Raw genomic sequence first — 23,135 nt, 5'->3', positions numbered from 1 at the left:
ACCCTTTTACAGTTGACATTTAACTACAAATTCACTCCCAGAATGCTTTGCTGAAATATTTTTTAGAAATGCAATTTTGGATTCAAAGTCTAGTCTGAGTTGAAGTATTTAAATTGTAATTTCAGTCATTCTAGTGCTAAAGCTAACAACCCACATGTATTGACTGGGCTGACTGTCCACATCAAGACACAAACAGCAAAGTAGGTGTCAAACCACTGAATGGCAGAGGACATTTGATGGTGTTTTGTACACTCAAGAGCATGTGTGGTTTATTTTTTGCCTTGATGTGGTGCTCCTTCTGTTGTTGAAAAGCTGAAGTGGATATTCCAGCTCTGTCTCTTGAATCACTGCTACATCTTGACCTTGGTTCACAAGGTTGTCCTGGCCCGGCCGGCTATCATCTCAATCACACGCTGATTTCTCCGCCGTGTACCTTGTGCTGCTGAATTAATAACGCCATCAGTGTTAAACAACTGCTGCTACCATCCTGCTCTCACCTTCTGTCTCCCTCTGGTTCTATCTCTCTCTCTCTCTCTCTCTCTCTCTCTCTCTCTCTCCCTTTGCAAACAGAAAAATGTACACTCGTGAGGACATCACATAGATGTAGATTGATTTCCTGGAGAACTACCCCAGCTCCAACCATAACCACTTTATCCCACACTGAAAAAAACAAGTCCGAACCCAAAAAGAAATAGCACCAACTGTGGGAAGAAGCTCTTTGTTCTCAGATTGTTTTTGTCCCTACAATTGCCACTATGTGAGCAGAGTCTTGTAACCATGTGGACAAACTTTGACCGTTGTCCTAAAAGTAGCACCATTTAGATTTTTGTGGCCACAGCAACTGTGTGCACATATTTTTGTCCTCACAGTGTCACTATGTACATTTCCATCCACTTGATTTACGCACATTTTCTATTTGCAAATAAAAAAAAAACCTGGATGGATATATAATGTGGCGAAAACACACACAAATTCAATTTTTTGTCCCTACAGTAAATGTGTAAATGTTTCTCCTACAATGTGATAATTGCAAGTATGTAAACATGATGGCATTGATAAAAAAAAAATCAGTGCCAGTGCTGTAGTTGGATTAGAACTAAACTAAAAAGAAATAGTTGATTGGCATTAACCCCAGTGTTGACCTACAGCTCAAGCCATTCATGCCATGATTGTCACTGTGATTTACATCTCATTGTCTCTTGTCCTGCAATCTTTTTTTGCAGGTGCCTATAACTCACAAAGATTAGACAAAGGCCTTCTATTGTATTGGCAGCTATGATAAACAGTCCCTTATCTGCAAAGCATTAGAAGTGCTACAGAAGAACATACATTTCCAGGATGCACTTTTGCTCAGCTGCTAGCACCTGTTTTGAATCATTTGAGTGCTCAACAGCCAGTATATATTATTTTGGTTGGCTCATTGCTTCAGCCTGAGAAGGATATGGCAGGCTGAATTGCTGAAATGGGATTAATTTAAAACACTTTGAAAACTGATTGCCAACTGAAATTCATTAATCAGTGTGTCACAGAAAAAGATTGATTCAGGCATCAGAAATGTTGCCTCATTTGCATTTTAGGCCTCATTTTGTCCCATAATGAGTTGTCTTTTGTGTCAGCAGTCTTTTTTGGTGGATAAACTGTAAATGACCATTATTTCACTGTTGAAATGAACTCTGAGCACAACATATAAACAATTAAAAGTGCAATTAAAACATTGTCTTCATATTAACTTTTGTTTACCAGTAATTCGTTTGAGGGTGGTAATGCACCCGACAACTCAACATGTGCTTTGAGCAATTGTAAAAATGAGAAACCTTTTATTACGCAATGATTTCTGGTTTGAAAATTGAATTGTTAAGATATCTCCTTTTGCTTACAATAAGTAAGCTTTATAGTCTTTATTTGGGATAAACTTTTATCCCTAATAAATATTAACAAATACTAGGAATTGATTTGTTCATTGTTCATCTCATTCATTGAAATGAAACTGCTCAATAGGTCATGTTCTCCTTCAAAATCCTAACACAGCACATAGTTTTATGCCACATTTAAATATGTCATTCCTCACTGGGACTTGATTGTTCATTCAACATGCTGTATGCTCTGTAAACTCCCTAAGCTCCTTCGTGATACACGTTAGTTGAGCAACAGTGAGTAACGTCTCCCTGTTCAAGTCTTTCCTCCACACTCATTCTACAAAAATGCTTACCTCATCATGCGCTGGCCCAGCAGCGTATTATAAGATTAAAATTTGCTTTTTAGCATCTTGGGAATTCCCCCTCGGTTAGAAATATGGCATCGTAGTGGGGCAGGGATTCCCCAAAGGGACCCATATCAAGAGTAGTTTCACACCAAGCCATGGCCCTTTCAACCTGCTGATCTAGTTTCAGCTATCTGGGTGGAGAGAAAGGGCTTGAAGCATCCTAATTAACTACATTCCTTGCTATGTTGCCTATTGGAGTATGTTCAGGAGCCTATAAATAGGGTAATTGCTAATTATCTACAGTGATCTCACCAAAGCTGTGATTATGCTTCAGAGCTGATAAGGGTGCTTGATAGGAAGGGAATAGTATACTGCTGTGCACCAGCAGATTTAAATTCACCCTTCAATTTGAGCAAATCCTTTTGTGCCGGATGAATTACGCAGCATTGTAGTAAAGCAGTAGAGAGACCAGGACCAGGAGAAGATGGAACTGGAGATGGCAGCCGTGTCTTGAGCTTCTCCTCAACTTTGTGTTATTGTTATCTTATTTTGTTTTAAGTCATTATTTAATTTGGACTTATTCACATAATGCACACTACCCAAGTGAGCCCTATGATATAATTTAATAGAGAACAAGTCTGTAGTCCCCACATGTTTTAATAAAACCACCATTGAGCCTGTCCCCAAAAAGAAAAGGCAGTTCTCTGCCTGAATGACTACCACCCAGTAGCACTCACCTCCGCCTTAATGAGGTGCTTTGAGCGGTTAGTCATATCTGTCACCACTTCAGTTTAACTTGACCAAACAGATCAACAGAAAGTGCAACATCCGTGACCCTCCACACTGTCCTCTCTCACCTGGACCAGAGGAACACGTATGTGAGGATGCTGTTCATTGACTAGAGTTCAGCAGTCAACACTATCGTGCCCTCCAAGCTCGTCATCAAGCTCAGAGACCTTTGGCTCACTACACCCCAGACTGTGCTGGTAGGCACCACCACATCCTCCACCCTGACTCTCCACACTGGTGCCCCTCAGCCCTCTCCTGTACTCCCTGCTCATGCAAGACTGCGTGGCCACCCACAGCTTCAACACAGTCATTAGGTTTGTTGACGACATGACCGTTATCAGTCTGATCACTGACATTACGATCGGCTACAAAGGTCAGAGCCCCTGACATCTTGGTGCCAGGACAACAACCTCTGTCTCAATGTCAGCAAAACAAAGGAGCTAATTGTGGACTACAGGAAGCGACAGAGAGAGGGATTCATCTCCATCAATGGGACATGCTGGAGAGAGTCAGCAGCGTCAGCCTCCTCTGGGTTCACATCAGTGAGGACCTGACCTGGACTCATCACACCTACAGCGAGGCAGTGGTTCTTCTTCCTCTGCAGGCTGAGGAGGTTCAACATGAACTCTAGGATACTCTGCAGCTCCTACAGACGCACCATTGAGACTATCCTGACTGGCCTAGAGTAGGGTGGTGAAAACTGCTCAGCACATCTCCAGGACAAAGCTGCCATCCATGGAAGACGTCTACACTCATTGGTGCAGGAAGAAAGCCAACAGGGTCATCAAAGACCCCAATCACCCAAGCATCTGGGGTATCTTAGCCTGAACCATTTTTAATGTCTTCAATTCTCACTTTTACATTTTCTTATGTGTCTCTTTTTTATACACATGGTTTGAGCTGAGATTTAAGATTTTTATCGCCAACAGCTGTTTCTCAGTAATTGTTGTGCACATGACAAAAAAAGAACTTGAACATAAACAAAAACAATAAATTTGGGTTTGTTTCCACTATAGAAAGACAGATTAAGGAGTTTACGGATGAACAGAGAGCTAGATCTGTTTGCAGCCTGGCAGATGGATGGAGAATTACATCTTCATTCCAGTGCTGGAGGAAGAAAAACACACCTCTTTTAATGTTTTTATAGTGTTTTTATAGCATGTCAAAATTTCATGTTGCGCTAAAACAGTCTGGGTCAGAATATTTTAGTGTACTTTGAATATTTTCCGTAACATTTCATCATTCAATATCCAAAAAAATTGGAAATTCTGTTTGGTTCAGTTTCTGTCGCCATCTAATAAATAATATTCATTATACAGAACATTTTTGTGTTACCGATAAATGAAACCACTAATAAACAAAATTCAAATCCCATATTTGACTTTAGTCAGATGCTCTGTGTCCCCCGGTTCTGTCTATTTAGGGGTATTGGAGATGAAAACATCAAGGTTGAGGGCTGTTGGCCATAACGCATTGGGACAAGAGATCACAGGACACTTCTGGTTTTAACTCTGGCTCCCGGCTCTTGGCAGTACAGCCCTTCCTTAACCACTGTCCCGCTAATTGGCTCTGTGGATAATGCTGGAACTCTGAATTTACATGGAAACACTTTGAAGACTTGAGTACATTTGCCCCCGGGCGCAGTCTTACATCCAGTCTGCCCAGCCTTAGCAGCACTCCGCAAAGCGAGGCAGAAAGCAAACACTCAGTCCAGGGAGGATGGGAAAAAAAGTGGAGTGTAGAGGTAACATTTGTCTAGGGACCCATGAGATTGGATGTGAAATGAGCACAGCCGTATGGTTACAAAAGATAGAAACAGACAGAGAAAGAGTGAGGGACACTGGCAAAAAGATATAGTGACGGTAGCTTGGCTGACATACACAAAAGTAACCTGCCTTCCCTTCAGTTCAGGCGTGATTACATACTGCAACCTGCACTGAGCCTCGGTGTTGTCCTAAGTAGACCTGCTGCCCGAGGTGTCTCTCCACAGAATCCAACAAATCAATCATTTTTTCCACGTGAAGATTTTGGACCATCGGCCCATTTTCCATCATTTATCTGGGTGCATGTCATGATGACAGCAAGTTAAGCGTGAAAGCCCAGACCTGCTTCTCCTCAGCCGCATCCTCCGCTCCTCCTGGGAGATCCTGAGGCATTTGCAGACCAGCAGGGATATATAATCCCTCCAGTGTTTTCTGGGTCTGCCACCGGGTCTCCTCCTAGTTGGACTCAAGGAATACCTCCACAGAGAGGCATCCAGAAGGATCTGATACTCTAGAGATCTCTACTGGATCGTTTCAACATAAAAGAGAATGGGTTGTAGTCCGAGCCTCCTGCCGATATTGAGGCTACTCACCGTGTCCCTGATGGTGATTTCAGACAAACTCTTTTTGGCTGCTTGTATTTCAATCAAATTGTTTCGATCAGTCCCCACATCTTATGACAGTAACCCTCAATAGTAACCTGCCACAATAAGCTACATAACATAGACAGTTGCGTTTTACGAAGTCAGCAAACAGCTTCTTTATCCAGGATATTTTCCTATATAGTGTCATGATTAAACCCTCAGTGTAGATGGCAAATTTCCCCCCATTTTGCATTAATGAAAGTTGCATCAATAGCCTGCGATAGGTCATATAGACTGTGAATTTAGGAGCGTTTGAGTACAAGGAATCGTCTGCATCTTACATACAAGCATTTATCATATTCAAGCTACAAATTAGGATGACAGGTACTGTTGCTGTATATGAGTCGAGAGTCACGCAGGGTGAGTGGACGACAGTGGCAGACTTGCCTGGTCTTCATCGCCCATGACCCTATTTGTGCTTGTTGTCGCTGGAGGCTCCTGTGAGGATGTCATAAAACTTTGTGTGCTGCTGATCCCTCGTTTGTGTTGAATGTGCTTATATATGCAATTGTGTGTACATGTGGTTTGTCTACAGTATTTGCAGTATTGTCCATTGCAAGATGCAAGAGTCAACATTACTGTGCATTTTACTGTGTGAACGTGGAGTATGTGCCCAGCCGGTTCACTCTGACACTTACATAAGCTGTGAATGTGATTATGAAAGCAATATCCCAGTGGTGTCTGTTGTGTGCACTAGTCCCAGCCTGATGGCACTGTTAAGCTCCCTCTAGGCCAGAGTGTTTATCTCACTGGTGTTTAGGCTTTGGTCTTTGGACTGCACCCAAAGCCAGTCCTGCTGTCCAGGCAGCTCTGCTCTGGCTAACTCCTGCTAGTTGACCTCGTTTAAAGGCCTGGCTGGCTGTCTAGCTGTCCCTCTGAGCACAGAACCACAGCAATCCAGCTCTGTGCAGCATCCCTGCAGCATCCCTGCAACTGTGGACACTTTGTGTGTTTGTGTTTGTCTGTCCGTCTGAGTTAGAGTAACGTACAGACCTGAAATTGTGGACTGAGGCAGACACAGTGCCAATTTATTTAGCCCACAGTCACTGCCCAACAGCTAAAAAAGCGTGAACTCAGCCTTAAGCAAATATATTGATGTCAAAACTCATTTTTCTCTATCTCTGTTTTTCTCTTTGTCTCTTTCACTCTCTTTTATGCAAAAACTAATTCACTTTTCAGCCTTGCTGCTCTAACTTATGGACCTATTCATCATAAAACATTAAATGACTAGTGAACCAAATGTATATTGTACCCATTATTTTCTCAATGACTGTAAGTGTAATATTAGACTTAATATATATTTATATTGTAGTTTACTTCACAATATTGTAATTCTACCACTGATTTGTTTGTATTTTTTTCTAATCCAACTGGGGGTCTAAGGATAGAGGCTGTCACACTTTGTCCTTATTGTGAAGCCCATGTGATTTTCTGTTACAGACATAAACTTCACTTGTGAAAAGAGTAACATTATCAGTAAGTATGTATTACAATGAGTACACAATGCAATACAATACGCAAAAGTCAATATGCAATACAACACACATTTCATACACATCAATACATGTCACACGCAATAAACATTTAAGTTAACAAATAAACATAATATCAATGTTTGATTGTATTATGTATATTTTAGACTCAAACCTGGCCTGAATCAAGCCTTTTGGTTCCCATTTCATCAAATTACATAACACTTATTTGGCAGAAGCTTTTGTCTACAGGAACTTTCAGTAAAAGCATCCAAACTCAAAAGGAACAAGAGCTACATGTCCAAAAATTGGAAAATCAGCCCACTCAAATAAACAGCTAAAAGTGTTTTAGAAAGCTACAGCACCTGATACAATACCCATCAGGCTCGGGGCCTCACAGCTCCCACCTTTAGTACAAGTTAAAGGAGTATTCCAGCAATTTATTCCCCATTAGATGGAAGAACTTGCAAGAGACAGTCCGACTATTAAAACTCTGAAGCCCACATAAATGCAATTTGATGTAAATGCAAGCGCAAGCTGAGATAACCCTGGTGACATCACCAAGGTTATTTTCTCTTCCAGAGCCATTACACAACCCCATGAGTTGTATATTAATGTGTAACATCGATGGAAATGTGTGCAAGTCTTCAAGTGTATTTATTTTATTTCAAGAATCTCATTCGATTGAGTGTCAAGAAGAAAAGAAATGTTTAGTAGAGCATGTAAGACTCGTGTGTGTTTTTTTTTACTCCTCCTTCAAAACAAACTCTAGCTTATCATCTAATTTCCCTGGTGCCTTCATGCACATCCTGAGCTGGCAGTTTATAGCACACTGCACATAACATGCAAACACACGCACAGACACAACTGCACCGTATGTGCAGAGTAAATTGTCCTCTAGCCAAGTCTCCTCTCTTCTAACCTCCTTTCTGTGCATTCTATATTTCAATCTGTAATTATGTAGGATGAGCTTTCCTTTAGGGTTTATGTTGCACTCTGTAGGATCATTACAAATATCTACAGAGGCCTATTAGTGGTTGATTAGGCACGGTGCTGGACCGGAAGAGCGTGGGCTTATTTCAAAGACAGGGAGAGTCCTTGGCAGGCCTTAATTAGCCAGCAGGATTGAGCTAGTTCCTGGTTTCCTGGTCAGGTGGAAGATGCCTGGCCTCCGCATCAATTAGTGTTACTCTTGGAGTTGGTTTTTATTCCCCTGCTCCGTGTCACAGAAAGGTGATGGAGGAGAGCTGCTGTGTTTGATGTAATGAGAAAGAGTATGTAGAATGTGTACATATTTGTATGCAGGAAGTGCTGCAGTCTTATGTAGATTAATGCAAAGATGTACAGTAAATATGCAGTTATAGTGAATTTATGATGTGAATTTATATCAAAAAGTTAGTGAGGTCCTGACTATCTTGTTTGCACAAGTATTTACGCCTGTTATGCTTAAAGTAAGACCTATTTTGCATAGTCTTCTCATTTCATTTGTGCATTTCTTATAACAACTATTTTGTTTTTTACTGACCAAACACATTTTAAAGTACAAACCTCTGCCCAATGGTTGAGTTACTCATTTACAGGAAAGGAACTTTTAATGATCTGCATGAATGTTTTCCATTACAGTGAAATAACAGACATTTTATGCAGAGGAACAACCCCGGATTCACCTAATTAGCCATATTTTCATTCAAACTTTGAAGAAATGTCCTGAATCATGCTGATATAATAATTTCCACAAACATACAATAGAGTAACATCACATTTATCAGACTGTTATCAGTTTAAAATCAGAAAATGTCATGCAATATTCATTTCTGGTTAAAATGAATAAGTTAACACCACCTTTAGCACGACTGGACATCAGTACTGATTGGTTGAGCAAGCTTTTAAAAAATTACAACATCCTCAGACTATTTTGAGAGTAGTCATTTACATCATTCAGTTCAGCAAACCCTCTAAAATGAATCAAAATCAAATAATGTTATTATCTTTAAAAACTGAACAATAAACAGACCACATGCCAAGAGTGATATTTCTGCCACAAATTTCCTGGAAAGAAGCCACTAAAAAGGTCTGGTTCTGAAAATCTCAGTGCACCCTGGGGATTTTACTGACACTGCTAGTGATGGCTCAGACAAGTTAAGGACAAATAATTTTTCAACAAGAGATCACGAATCAAAATGTGGTCTGTCGAACCGGTCTGGTTATTGAAGACCATTACAGAGGTATTAGACATCTGTCACATGAGTACAGTTTTATTTTGTAATATAGATGATGTGTTTAACAAAAAAGAAATAGTAAAAAAAAATAGAGGTAGTCAAAGTTAAACATTTTAATGCTAGAAAACTATTCAAGCAATTATCAACCACAATAATTCTGTTAACTTTCTTGTAAATGCTGAAGGGGAGGAGTCCTTGTTGCATCCAGGAAAAATGATGTGAGGTTGGGGTGCTGATGTAGGGTGATGTGGCCTGAGGCCCGTTTCACCAAATCTGCAACATGCAAGCTGCGACTTGCAACGTGATAATTTCCTCTCACACCAATTTTGACACGTATAACTAATCAAAAGAACGAAACACAGTACTCGTGATCTGTGCATGAGCATGTGAGAGGGCTGAAGTGACAGTGATTGTTAAACGTGCAAAGGCATAAATTGCGTGCAAGTAGTGCTCGCAAATTGCTGAATTGTGAAACAGGCCCCTGGCTCGCAGTCACAGTTCTAGTTCATCCCAAATGTGTTGGATGGGGCCACCTTGGAAAACCATTTCTCTATGGACCTGACTTTGTGCAGTGGGGGGCATCAAAAAGAAAACCTAGGTGAGAAAAAAAATCACTCTTCGGTGAAACGCAGCACATAAATATACAGTCTGTGACAGTGGGGGGTTCTCAAGAAGACATTGCTCTATTTAAGGGGTCACAAGCCAAAAAGGTTGGGAACCACCAGTCGAAGAATTTCAAAATATCATGAAAAGATCAGACCAAAAGTAAACCACAGACCGCAGGGTGTCCACAGACTTTTGGCAATACAGTATTCAAGTTTGGTTTTCTTGGTTCAAGGCCAACATGTAGTCCTGGTTTCTGTTTTTTGCTTCAATATGGGTTTGGTCTCTGTTTACCAATTTCAATTTAGATCACTGGTGAATTATGAATTGATCACAATTTTACAAGCAGCACTGGCGCAAGGAACTGCATACAAGCCAGAGAGAGACTGAGTGTGTGTTGTGTCTATTTTTGAGTCCTCCGGCCCTTTTAAAAGTGCTCTGTCTGACAGCGTGACGCACTCCGATAAAAAGGCTCTCGCTTGCGGTCACACACATGTCACCATGGCAATTAGCATGTCAGAATGTGTGTGATTGGCAGCCGCCACAGCTGGGATGTAAACAAGAACAAGCGGTGCTGGTGGCGAAACCTGGAGGCACTCGGCAAGCTGTAGGTGTCTCGCTTACATGTGACTGTCATGAAGAATGAACGAGGCAAATCATATTTACTTATCTCTGCATCCACAGGTATGTGACAGGGATAAGTGGACTGGAAGAGACACTTTATTTTTTGTCATTCACTTATTTTTCACTTTTTTGCATCCATGTCAGATAATATCAAAGACAGCACTAAGATATTCTGTATAGTCCAACACACCATCCTCTATAATATGACTTAATTAATTATGGGTTAATTTGATGATGTGATTTCTGCTCTCTGGCAGCACAGTTGATGCCTTCAGCTCATCATGGAACGAACAATATGGCTGCCTGAGTTGTTCTCTATCAACAGAACATCATCAGCATAATTCATAACATATGTCATGCATATAGAAGTAGGTCACAGCCTTTGTGTGCTCTGTTTTAAATACATACAGCTGTATGTTGTCTTATAATTAGAAAAGATTTAGCTGTATTTCTTGTATATTTGCCAATTATGTAATCCTATATAGACCATAACAGTATTTCATGTTGTAATTTTGCTGCTATATTGATTTTGAAAAATCCGTTTGGAAGGGCTGTTGTTACATTTCTTTGTTGATTAATCATTGAGTTATTTTCTTGATCAATTGATTAATTTTTTAGTCCATGATGTCAAAAAATGGTCCTCCACTGTTTTTAGTGGACCAACTGCCCAAAATCCCAAATTATTTTATTTACTGTCACATATATGAAGGGAGAAGAGAAAAATCCCCACATTTGAAAACCTGGAAATAGCAAATGTTTGGCATTTTAGTTTTAAAAAAAAAAAAATCTAAATCATTTCTATTTTTTTGGTGTTTCTCACCAAAAAGCATTGACTGTATCCTTGAGGCCTGTTTACATCCATGTTTGCTATCTTGCAGTCTTTTTATGCATTTAGCTTGTGTGTTGCTGCTTGTTTTGCCATCTTTTGACCAAAGGAGTACTGTGGCTCCATTTCACAGGAATGCATTTGAATTCAATTAATTTTTTTAGATTAAATCTCATCTGATGTTAACTTCACTCAACACTTTTATCCCAGGAGCCCCCTCAGCTCCTTATCCCTGTCTGTAGACCTGAACCGATGTGGTCCACAAGCTCTGTTTGTGTTATGGCCTGTTGAGTCTGGCTCCTGGTTGGACCACTGCCGCTAAGATCACATGTGACTGATGGCAGGTAGCTGGAAGGCAGGCCGCGCTGCTGGGGCTGCCTCCCCGTTCAACATACTCCACTTCCGAGCCCCCGCATCAATCACCGCAGCAGGCAGGAGTGGGATGCACTGCCAGGGCTATTTCTGGCTCTCCCTGTCACACACACGAAAAATATGCATACTCACACACACACACACACACACACACACACACACACACACACACACACACACCTGTCTGGCTGTTTCTTCCAGTGTCTCTGTGAGGTGGGCATATTAACAGTGGCAGGCAGTAGCTGCAGCACGCTCCACCTGTCCTGGGGAGACAACTGTTGAGGAATCAGAGATGAAATCAGTTGCCTGACTCACGTTGCACCACAGTGCTCATTTAAAGCTGCACCAGGCAGATTTTAATGAAGGGATACACAACTCTGAAGTCTAAATCAAGAGAGGCACCAATATGGTGGACCATCTCTGCTGCAGATGCATCCAATTTGCCCAAATAAAATGTACACTTTGATGCCCACAGGATGTATTGAATTAACGATAACTGTTGTGATCCAAACTATTTCCTCAGCAGTCAGGGAGCACGTCATTCACTGAGAGGCTGCTTTACCAACATCAGATTTGCCTCTTTGGTTTTCTGAGAAAAATCTCTCAGACTGGCTGGTTTGGTTGACATGATCAGTTACCTGTTGCTGTCTTTTAGAGACACTAACATGCACATTTATTAGGTTATTATACATCTTTTATAATAATCCTTCAGATTATCTAAATGCTCTTTCTCATAATTCTATGAAATATGTGTTCTAACTTGGCTACATAATGCTCTCTGTAGATTGGTGGGTTTATCACAACGTGTTGCTGTTGTAATATTCAACAGTTGTTCATTCTATTATAAAAGCAAGATTTTTGGAACAAATGTAGGTTTATGTGTGATTAAAATATATAAAAATTGGGGCACTGCAAATGTGGCTGCTGACGGCACTGGCAGCCTTTTTTCAAAATGTCCACCAGGTGGGTGCCAAATATTCCTGAATTCTGCAGAAAACTAATATTATGACTCTTGATGATTGCCAGGTTGTGTTCAAGATGACTAGATCATTTGTCTAAAGACCACAGACATGTTTCTTACCTTCTGTATGATGTTTTTAAGAGTACCTTTTAAAAGCTTTTAACCTGACAAAAATGCAAAACCAAATAGAAGGGGCTTGGTCACTTCAGGGTCAAATTTCATCCCATTGTCTCTGTGGTAGAATTCAAATCATACATCTATAAAACAACATGATCTTCGGCTTTCCATTGGTGCATTTCTCTTTTTGTCAGCAGTGAAACTGACAGATAACACTGGATTAAGTTCTGTTTCCCTGGTAACCCCTTTGTCATAAGTCTGTGGTCTTCTGAAATCAGCTTGAATCTAATCAGCTTCAACACACCCTGGCAATCATCAAGAGTCGTGAAATCAGTTTTCTGCAACATTCAAGGATAGTTAGCGCCTATTTGGTGGCAATTTTGAAAAATCTGGTGGCAAAGATATAAACCTACGTCGGTGCCAGTACATGACGGTGGTACACATTCAGAACATCTGGGGCTAATGTTAAAAGCATACGATAAAAACATGTCTTGAAAAAGGAAAATACATCCAAGTATTCCATGCTGTTGAGGTCTAAATATGTCATGGCAAAGCACTGTACACAGGTTTAAGATTTTAAGATCAAAAGGGCTCTTTTCAAGGCTGTCACCACTGACACGGGAAGCCGTCTTCAACAGATTAGTGCAGTGCCACTTTAAATGCTTTGGTCTCTTCAGTGGAATTTGTTTGAGGAACTTGTTCGCTGAATAGTAACCTGGTAATTACCTTGTGCTTTTGAGGCCCAGCCGGCCTCTCCAAGGCTTTGACTGAGGGCCTACACTCTCAGACTGAAAAATGCATTCAGACCTCACCAAGGACCTTGAGAGACAGTCAGAAATAGCTGCCTCTTAAGACGTGCAGAGTCCACTCCGCTGTGAGGAGCATCACAGTGACTGATGCTTCATTTAGACGCCACCACTGGCCTTGCCTCTGGATCTCACAGTCAGGTCACAAACACTTCATAGCGTGTCAAGTGTCAGCTGAAGTACCGTAGCTATTCTGGGCCCTTTGTCGTTTCTGGGGGCTCATAAGTCATTATCGTCTTTGCTTAGAAAAACATTACGTGAAAATAAGAAAAATTAGAGCTTTATGTCAATGACCCAAATGTGTTCGTACAGAAGAGAAGATGGAATCTCATTCCCACAAGAAATAGAATTAATGGTTCTGCTTTAATCATGCAAATAAGTCTGTTCTTAATTTAGATATTAATTATATCGTAATTTGGCAAACGGCACACAAAGTCTGCCAAGGATGCCCCCTGACGCCCCTCGTGTTTTTCTCAGCAGCCCTCAGTCTGTTTCCTATCAGACCTTCAATCAGATGGAAGAGGCTTCACTAATTTAATATTGAGTGGCGAGAAGGCACAGTTAGACGCAGCGAGGACTCTCACAACTTAAATAATTAGACCCTTGTCCCTCCCACAAAACCTTTGATCTCACATTCTGTTCATTGGCTTTCAGCTTTAGGTTTACATCTTTTAATTGCTTCTATATTGGTGTTTTATCAGTCTGCATTATAAGATGACATGTTTAAAATTCAAGTTCAAATTGCATCCGCTGTCTTCTGTGTGTGGTTGATGGATTTTTTTCTCTCTTCACAGTGTTTGCCAATCCAGGGTCATGGATTTGTTTTAGACAAGTACAAGTGCCACTGCAAGAAAGGGTTCTACCACCCCAACAGAGTAGCCGTCAATGGCTTTACAAGTAAGTCAGTAGCTGTTATCACCTGTTGTAGTGATTACAGATAAGATATTTTCTTTGTTGCTGTGTGGTAATAAGGATGTTAGGTTCATGCAATAATAAAGAAACAACTAAAAAGTCTCTTTCTAATGTTATTGTTTGCTAATTCTTCATGCACTTGTTAATTATCAGCTATTGACCAGGGCTTGGCACTCTGTTGTGAGTGTGTTATCCAGCTCCACCTTCAGATGCATTTCAGACTATGAGCTCGTCACAAAATTTTATTATATCACACATTTCAAGCAATTTGCCAGCAAAGGTTAAAAACAACAAAGCAGCCTGTTTGGAAGAGGAGTCTTTTCATGTAAGTCCCTTTTCTTCTAATTTAGTACAAATGTGGCAGACAGGCTCTTTTTGTTAGATTCTGTTGTTGTATATAATGCTGATTATTGTGACGATCAGCAGTTACAAAGTATATGTTCACCTCATATGCTACGTTACATAGCATGTTCATTTTGTAACCGCTGTATGGTAATGATGGAGACACGCTCTGCTGCCCTGTCTGAAAGTTGAAGTAGCCCCAGTACCTGGGGAGGCTAATCAGGTTCAAGATGGGAAATATCTTTTTAATGGTAGTTACTTTTCCCAGTTTATTCTGTCTGCTGTGAGTTAATTAAAAAAGGCTTTTGCAGACACAGAACCCCAGTGGTTTTCACCTGCCCTCCATCACTCTCTCCGCCGTACTTTCATTTCGATCCACTTTCCCTCCTGTCTCATCCCACTCAAACCTCATACAGCATGTTCCTCTGCATTTCATCTCAATTTTACCCCTTCTCTCACCCATTTCTCTTCCTTCTTCCTTCACTCAATTTTTGCAACCATCTTATTGCGCCCATTCTTTACCCTAAAGTATTTTCTCTTCAAGCACAGAAAAGCAAAAGCCAACAAAAAGTCTCAACAATTCCTCCCTCAGAGAGCTGGATATCCGTGCTGTCTGCCTCTGCCTGTTTGCTGTGCTGCGAGTGCACACAGACTCGCATGTTCATGCCTGCAAGTCTGCATGAAAGCTCAGTGTGTGTGTGTGTGTGTGCATGTGTGTGTGTGTGTCTCTGGGAACACAATAATAGAGAGGAGAGGCAAGCCTGTTAGCGAGGCGTAGTGCTGCAGTCTGGCCCACCATGGGGCCAATAACAAGCCTGTTAATCCACAAGGGGACATCCTTGACACTCCTTTGCAGAGAGAGCCAGTGCAACTCACTTTCCTTTGTCTCCCAGTGATCTTCCACTGTGGATCGTGTAAATATAAGGGAGAAGTTACTACAGCTAAGCTTCCCCCCCGACTGTCAGTCAACTGCATGAGAAACAAACCAATGAGAATGAGCTAAAGGATATGACTCATTGCTACGGAGATAAGAAGTCCTTTTGAAGGGATCAATGATGTGCAGAGTCATAGCTTTGAAAAATAGGCCAGTTTCTTTTTAAAGGCAAAATCCCTGCAAATCTCTAAGACAATGGTTGTTTCCAACAAAGCCTCCATAAAAGCTCTATATAAGTCCACCATTCGTTATCTATCCAACCATATGGGCATCTCTCAGGGGATTTCTATACAAACCAATAACAAGTCCACTAGCTTCTTGTTGTCCCTTTCGTTTGTTTGGTTTTTACCTTATTCTACCCCATGAAGGATTTTACCATGAGGCTTTTTTTAGCAGTCACCGCTGTCCAGTGTGACAAAACTCCTCCTCTTTAGGCAACAGAGCGGCTCCTTTTGAAGCAGTTACTGGTTTAGAGGTTTATACCTCAACCTCAGTGGTCTTCTTGAATATCCCATCCAGATCTTCAGAAAACATCGATTTTTATGGTCTCAGCCAACCTGCACTTTAGACTCCCCACCGTCCCTGTCCTTGTGAGGATAAAAAGACAAAGTCCTGGCATGTCTCTGTGTGCTTTTTTCCACAGTTATCAGCCGTGTATGATATGCCTGCAGCTGAACAAGGTGCTGCAGTGTTGACTTTTCATGTTCACACATATAGATCCGTCTCCCTTCTGTTGACACAATGTCGATGACTCCTTGTAAGGTCAGAGAGGGATAAGCATATATATACTCAGGACGCCTCAGTCTGTCATAGAAGCACTTCCTCTCCTTTACCTTTTAATACTGGTCTCCACAGACCCCGAGGATCCACTAACAAGGAAGCATAAGATATTATAGCTGTTTTCACACAGCCTGCTTCAATTCTTGTATCACTAAATGATGAACAAGTTCTGTAAACTTCATAGTTGCATGACAAAGTATAATACTTCTGGAGCCACATATTTACAGGTGAAGTTTTTCAATAAAGAAGGTTTTCTTTTAGGAAAGGTCAGTGTTAAGTGACAATAAGTAGGTTTTCTGTTAAATGTGCTTAGATACCTCCAGTGGCACCTTCAGGCACAATACAATCTCATGTATTTCAAACGGTGTTATTTAACACTACAAATTAAATAAATGTGATTATTGTTAATATTCTTATCAGAAAATGTAACTGTCCAAGTTAAGATCCGTTTGGTCAAGTTTACATTCATACTACCATGAATGCAAAGCTGAACTGGCCAAAGACATTTCAACTGCTCATCCATTGCCCAAGCTCTCAGTTTCAGCTATTATCACTTTTAGCTTTAAACGATTTCTTCATTACGTTAAGCTGCTTACCATTCATCCATAACTTTAAACTAACAAATGAACCCTTTATCTGCTACTTTTAGCTAATGTTTAGCTTTTTTCTTTCATCTGCTACTTGTAGCTCTCTACTGTCTGTTCTTCTAGCTTACTGTTCACTCTCTAACCAGTTTTTATGCACCAGCAATCACAAGAAATATGGTTTTCAGGTGTTACATCAATATGTGGATACATTCATATAATCAAATCATGAGTTAATTTCTCTTAAAATTAGCTGAACTGGTCCACAATCTTTCCATATGCACCACATGCGATAAGAAGTACCCAAGGTTAGGAGTCACTGTTCTTCGGCATATAAGTGATGCTATCTGCCGAGGATTGATAAGCTTGCGAATCAATACCAATGGCAGAAATATTATTGAAACAGTTGCTGGGATCTCTTGGAATTACATTAAGACACATTTTTTCCATCTTGTTTCTGACAGGGATGGGGAAAAAGGGAAAAGCTGCAGACAGCGGCCCCAATGCCGATGAGGGGTCCTCCAGCGACTGCCTGCCGTGTCAGCAGGGCTGCGCCTACTGCAAGGACGACACCCCCTGTGTGGCACGAGAGGACGGCGCTCTCCGCATGGCCGTGCTCTCTTTCCAGTGCCTCTGCTTGCTGATTGTTTTTGTCAGCATGGTCCTCATCTACCACTTTCGCAGGAATAAGGTATGTTTAATTTCATGTTCATAGCAAACATTCCCTGACAGAGTTTGATTCATTTGTGGTAATCTGACATTGTGAGTGATTAATGGGCCTGTAACCAGGCATTGGGGACTAAACTGAGATTGCTCCAGATACACTCCAGAGAATCTTCTTTTTATAATCTTTAAGACAGATCACACACCATAATATTCTCACACCACTTTCAGCTTAGAGAGAATTTGTTAGTTGCCATTAAGAGTGAAAGTTTGAAACTCAGCAGTGCTACACAGACTCATTACAACATCACATCAGTTACGTGTTTGATATTCTCTGGGCCATATGGTCATCAAAGCCCTTGCGATCAATAAACCAGTGTGTATGTGGGTGGTCACAATAAACCTTTGAAATCATTTCAAACAGCTCAGACGCACACAGATCAACACAACATCAGCAGCTTGGACGGCAAACAGTGTGTGCAAACGAATGCACTACCGCAATTTTACCATGATTTATACATCAGACCACTGAGCGCCTCATCTTTCATAGTTTGAGTGACAATGTTAAGGCATAAAACTTTATAAAGATGAAATGTGCATTGGTATTTCATTCATATCATGTATTTTTTTTAATTTTTAATCAAATCTATCTCTGTTGTTAAATGTGGCTGTAAGAAATGTTGACTGATTTCATGGTCTGCACCTGGCTGACAATGTCATCACCACCTAATTTAAGAGCTTTAGTAAATAATATATTCTGTGGTGACATTTTCACTGCATCCTCCAAAGGTGATACTAGTTTCCTAGAATGAGTTGTGAGGTGTTGTGCTTTTATGTATCCAGATCACAAAGAAGTTGTCAGATTATTGGAATATTTTTGAAAAAAGTAGTAAATGTTAAGATTCTTACTTTTTAGATTTGACAGCTGTGTTTCTGCTCATGTATTTCCTGGCAGTCAGTCAAACAGAGGGGACAGTGAGGAGTAACTTGACTTGACTTGTTGTCTGCTCAGCCATGGCATCTGTGTCTACCAGTATCTGCTCAAGTCTTCTTTCCCACATATTACTGCAGTTTCTACTGAAAATGCAATGCCACTACAAAACCTGACGCAGACTTACTTATACAGTAGCTGAATCATAAATATATCAATCAGTAACACAGAACTGTTTGTGTAACGGTACAATTACTACTCTGAATGTGACAGTAGACATTGTATTTGTCACATTTATCATGGTCATGTGGACAAAAGCCTCATTGTTTACTCACCTTCTGATCACTTAAATCGGTCATACAGTGTCTAAATTAGTCAGTAAATCAGTGACAGTAAATCTAAATTATGTTTTTTACTTTTATTTTTAACACGTTATCATTTGCACTACTGTTATTTGGTTTACAAATTTCATTGCTGTTTTTTATATACATACTATTTTTTACATATCTGTAGTAGTTAAATATTTATGCTTAACGCTGCTCAGCTTTGTTGTCCTTGTTTTTTCTCTAAGTCTATTTCTGTGCAAGTACATTGAGTACAATGGGGGGGAAAAAAACACGTAGTCAACTTTTGACAACGTAAACTATGGCCAAACTTTTCCTCTGAACCTCTAGTTGCTGTTGTCAATTAATTGGCGTAATCAAAGGCTTTGTCGTGATCATTAGACATGTGAGGATTAGCCTGAAGATTCTCCACATTTCTGACAAGGGAACATCTAGCTGCTCTGTCTCCCACATACCTGAAGTCCGATGCCAGTATAGCAACCAGAGTTGAACAAAAGATCGCTCCTATTAATAAAGCAGATGGAAGATTTAGATACTCCAGAGCTTTGTCATAATCATGTAATCCCCATTTATGTAAGATCCATTAATCTTATCAAACTTATTAAAGTTCAAGAGGTTTGTTTCAAGCCAGACTTGCAAATAAAGTAAAAACATTCATCTGTATAAACAAATTAGTTCATTTGGGCCGTAGATTTCTTTTATATTTTAAAGAAAACATCACTCATCTGGTCTTCATAGCTGTGGCTAGTGTTTTGTGTTGTCTTTTATATGTATTTTTAAATAGGGGTCACAGTTGTCTTGTGTTCTTTGAAAGCCCCCTCAAGCGTCGTGTCAATTAGAGGACGACATGTTGTTAGATATCCTACACAAGAGGTGCACACAAAGGGCCTGAAATGCTGAACCCTTCTACTAAAAAACTCCTTGAGGCGGGAGCCTTCACTTTACTCAACCAACAAAGAAGAAGTCCCATTCCCCCTTTTTAAATCTGCACTGAATATTATGATATGCTGCTGCTTTGGACTTGTTTAGACATTTTAAAAGTACATATCACAAACTGTCCTATATCCATCTTGTAGAAATAAAAACATATAATTTAGAGATTTTGGACATTATAATTCTGCAAGACAAGAATATAAGATACCCTCCATCCTTTTAAAAATAATTCTCTCAAGAGTTGGTGGAGACCAAACCAGAGCTAATAAATGCTAAATGAATAATTTAGTTTACAGCCTCTTGCTCTCGCTTAAATAATCAATGCATGTGACATGAACAAATGAGAAATTGAACAATTGGTGCGACTTTCTTTTTTGGCAGAGTATCAGAGCATCAGGTCTTGTCCTGCTGGAGGCCATCCTATGTGGAGCACTGCTTCTCTACTTTCCGGTAAGCCTGACAAACTTGCTATATTGTATATTTGTATATGTGTGTGTGTGTGTGTGTGTGTTTGCACGTGCAGGCTCACGTCCTTTTGTGTGCTCATTTCTCGACGTGTTTGCTGATAATCCTCATGCCATGCTCCTTTGAGCTGAAAACAAAAATCTTCTCCTTGACTGAAGGTTGGCATTCAGTTTGACCTTCAGTTCACTCTGTCGCTCATTCATCTAAAACAGAATCAGAGCTCAGAACAAAGTTTTATATCTGCAGCAGCAGCGGTACAGCGCAGGATTGTTTGCCTTGTCAGATAGTACAAACCACAGTCCATAAATCATACCGTTCTGGTGTTTTTGTTTGACAGCTGCATGGAGCTGTGATAAGCAGGGTTGTCACAGCCAAGGTGTGCGTGTGATAAAACAGGACCGGCAGAGACAAACATCCTAGGGCTTGTTGGTGACCCCCTGCTAACTGTACACAGGGCTAGCCAATGAACCCAGCAGCCAGTCAACGCTACCATCTGTTGACCAGCCACTCACGCTGCTTCACACAGACCTCATCATTCACACACAATAAACTCCATTAGATTTTATTTGACCTTAACCTTTTAAGACTTTTTATTCTTAAATCATATTCTGGGCATTACTGCTTTTAGTTTTTTTTCATATTCATTTTTAAGTCCACAATCTAAGAACCCAACCATTAACCTTTTAACACCCAGCGCCCTTTTAGCGACCGAAAGATGATTAATTCTTCAAGCTAAAAAGTCAAACATCTGCTCTCTTTGAAAAATGAAACTTGTTTTTTTACTCTTTTCTGACATTCTATTGACAAAGTGATCTATTGATTGAAGAAATAATTGTTGCATTGGCTGTAGGGATTATTTACATAACTTTTCATCATTTTTTAAGGTTTTAGTTCTGGATCATTACTTACTTGTTTTCTCTTTTTCTTTTTGAAAGTGACTGCGAAAAGACAAAAACATACACAAATTACGTGTTTATGTTCATAAAACTTTTCATATTTGCAATTTTTTAAAGTTTTGCACAATGAAAGTGTCCTGCAGGCATAAAAGTGGGTGGTAAAAGGTTAAAGTGTCAGCCAAGAAAGTACCAAAGTATTGGCCAAATCAAGTGGATGTCTTATTACAGAGCAAACAATCAATGAAAACAGCGTTCTTCAAGTTTCACTTTTGGCACTGATCTTTGATTGTTGCCTTTGGCCTCAGATGACTTCTTGGTACTGATATGTCTCAGGTCCAACAGCCTCTCTCGCTTACTTTGTTTGATGTACCAAACAAATTGGATGAATACGCTCTGTAATAGAGCTTAAACATGTGGAGACAGTAACTTAGTCCGGTCATAATTATTATAATCTACTGTACGAAAATCAATCTATATTATTATGTACCAATTAGAAAATAGTGACATTGTTTGACAACTTGTGAAGCACCTCGTTATTCTTGCAGATGACCAGCCTCTGTTCAACACCCACATATCATCGATTTACATGAATCTACCATTATGTCTTCCTCTTGGGTGCTTGGGGCATTGGCTAATTGCAATTTAGTTGCAATCATGTGGAGCTATATGCTTAGCGAAGCAATGCAGGGTAGATGTAATTAAAGCCAACTGATTTAGAGCCAGCTAATCAATGCAATTTGCTGCGACAAGGTCCTGGAAAGCAATAATGTTTGAAATCTGCGGAGTGAAAGCAAGCTGGGAGTCAGGTTATTGGTTAGTGAATGAATGAATAGTAGATGATAATCCTGTATCCTGCTGGTGTAGTGATGGCACCGAAGGCTAAAAATAGATTGCTTGTAAAAAGGTTCTACAAAGGGAACTTGACTTTGTAGCTTACTCTGTAAATCCTACCTCGTTTGAGTGCTTTAAGTGTAGTGAAATTCAGTTTGATTATTCTGTGCTGTTTATGCTGAAATGGTCACTGTGAACACGACTTTGATAAAATATCTCAGCCCGATCATGTGAAAACAGCATCTTTGTGCACGGCTCTGTGCCGCACGCTAGATTGATCTCCACCCTGATGCATTTCCATGTCTCCCCTGCGAATCCCACATGAGCCGTGGCTGTGAGGGTGAGACGCATCACTCCCAATCTAAATATAGATTCAGAAATATTCTGCCGCTGCTGCTGCTTCTATTTTAAATAATTCCACTGTTATTAAGCAGCAGGAGATACATCTCATCCTGCTCCCATGGCATTCGGCTTTGTGGAGTAATGCAATTCCCCCCCACCCTTTTCTCTCCAGAGTGTGTCACATGCAATAACTTCAGCCCCCCTGCTTTGAAATGAAAGGGGAAAAACAGGGAGTGCAGAAGGAGAGAGGCAAAATTATGGCAGTGCCAAAGCCGGCTATTTCCGTCTGGCTGTGGAGATGAGAGAGGGGGAGAGCGGACACGCATTTGTGATTCACAATGTGATCTCTGGATTAGCTTGCCAGTCCTGCGTTTGTCTCTCTGCAGCTTCTTATTGACGCTGCAAGGAAGGCTTAGATTGGAGTAAAGTGACAGAGTTTGGATTACTATTGCTACTTGTTTTTTCAGATGCCGTCCTCTCCTCCAGTCAAGCCAGGAGTAAATTCAGACAGGAGTGATGAATCAGAGGCGTTGCATTGTGCTGCCACCTGCTCTCGATTTATCAAAAGGCACTCTGATAGGTGCTCAATGGGGAAAATGCAAAAAGCAGATTAATCAAACATGATTTTACTTGTCATAGCAATAGTTTTTGTATCTTTCTGTCCTCATGTGTCACACAACAGCTTGCTGGAGAGATAATACCTCTTAGGGAACAACGAAATCATCACTTCGACCTCTTTTCCCTTTTTAACCTCACAGTTACTTTCTTTTCACAAGAGG

The 23,135-nt window shown here is 40.5% G+C and overlaps 1 protein-coding gene across 1 annotated transcript in view; it reads left to right on the top strand.

The window, feature by feature from the left end:
* Nucleotides 1-23,135, top strand: part of gpr158a (G protein-coupled receptor 158a) — a 61,155-nt gene that overhangs the window by 17,673 nt on the left and 20,347 nt on the right. Inside the window, exons 3-5 of the mRNA XM_070853233.1 lie at nt 14,194-14,296; nt 17,416-17,642; nt 20,204-20,272. Coding sequence (XP_070709334.1) covers nt 14,194-14,296; nt 17,416-17,642; nt 20,204-20,272 — 399 coding nt within the window. The remainder of the gene's footprint in view (nt 1-14,193; nt 14,297-17,415; nt 17,643-20,203; nt 20,273-23,135) is intronic.

This window comes from Pempheris klunzingeri, chromosome 21 (genome assembly GCF_042242105.1).
Source record: "Pempheris klunzingeri isolate RE-2024b chromosome 21, fPemKlu1.hap1, whole genome shotgun sequence".
Classification (NCBI taxonomy): domain Eukaryota; kingdom Metazoa; phylum Chordata; class Actinopteri; order Acropomatiformes; family Pempheridae; genus Pempheris; species Pempheris klunzingeri.
This window is presented reverse-complemented; position numbering and strand designations above follow the sequence as displayed.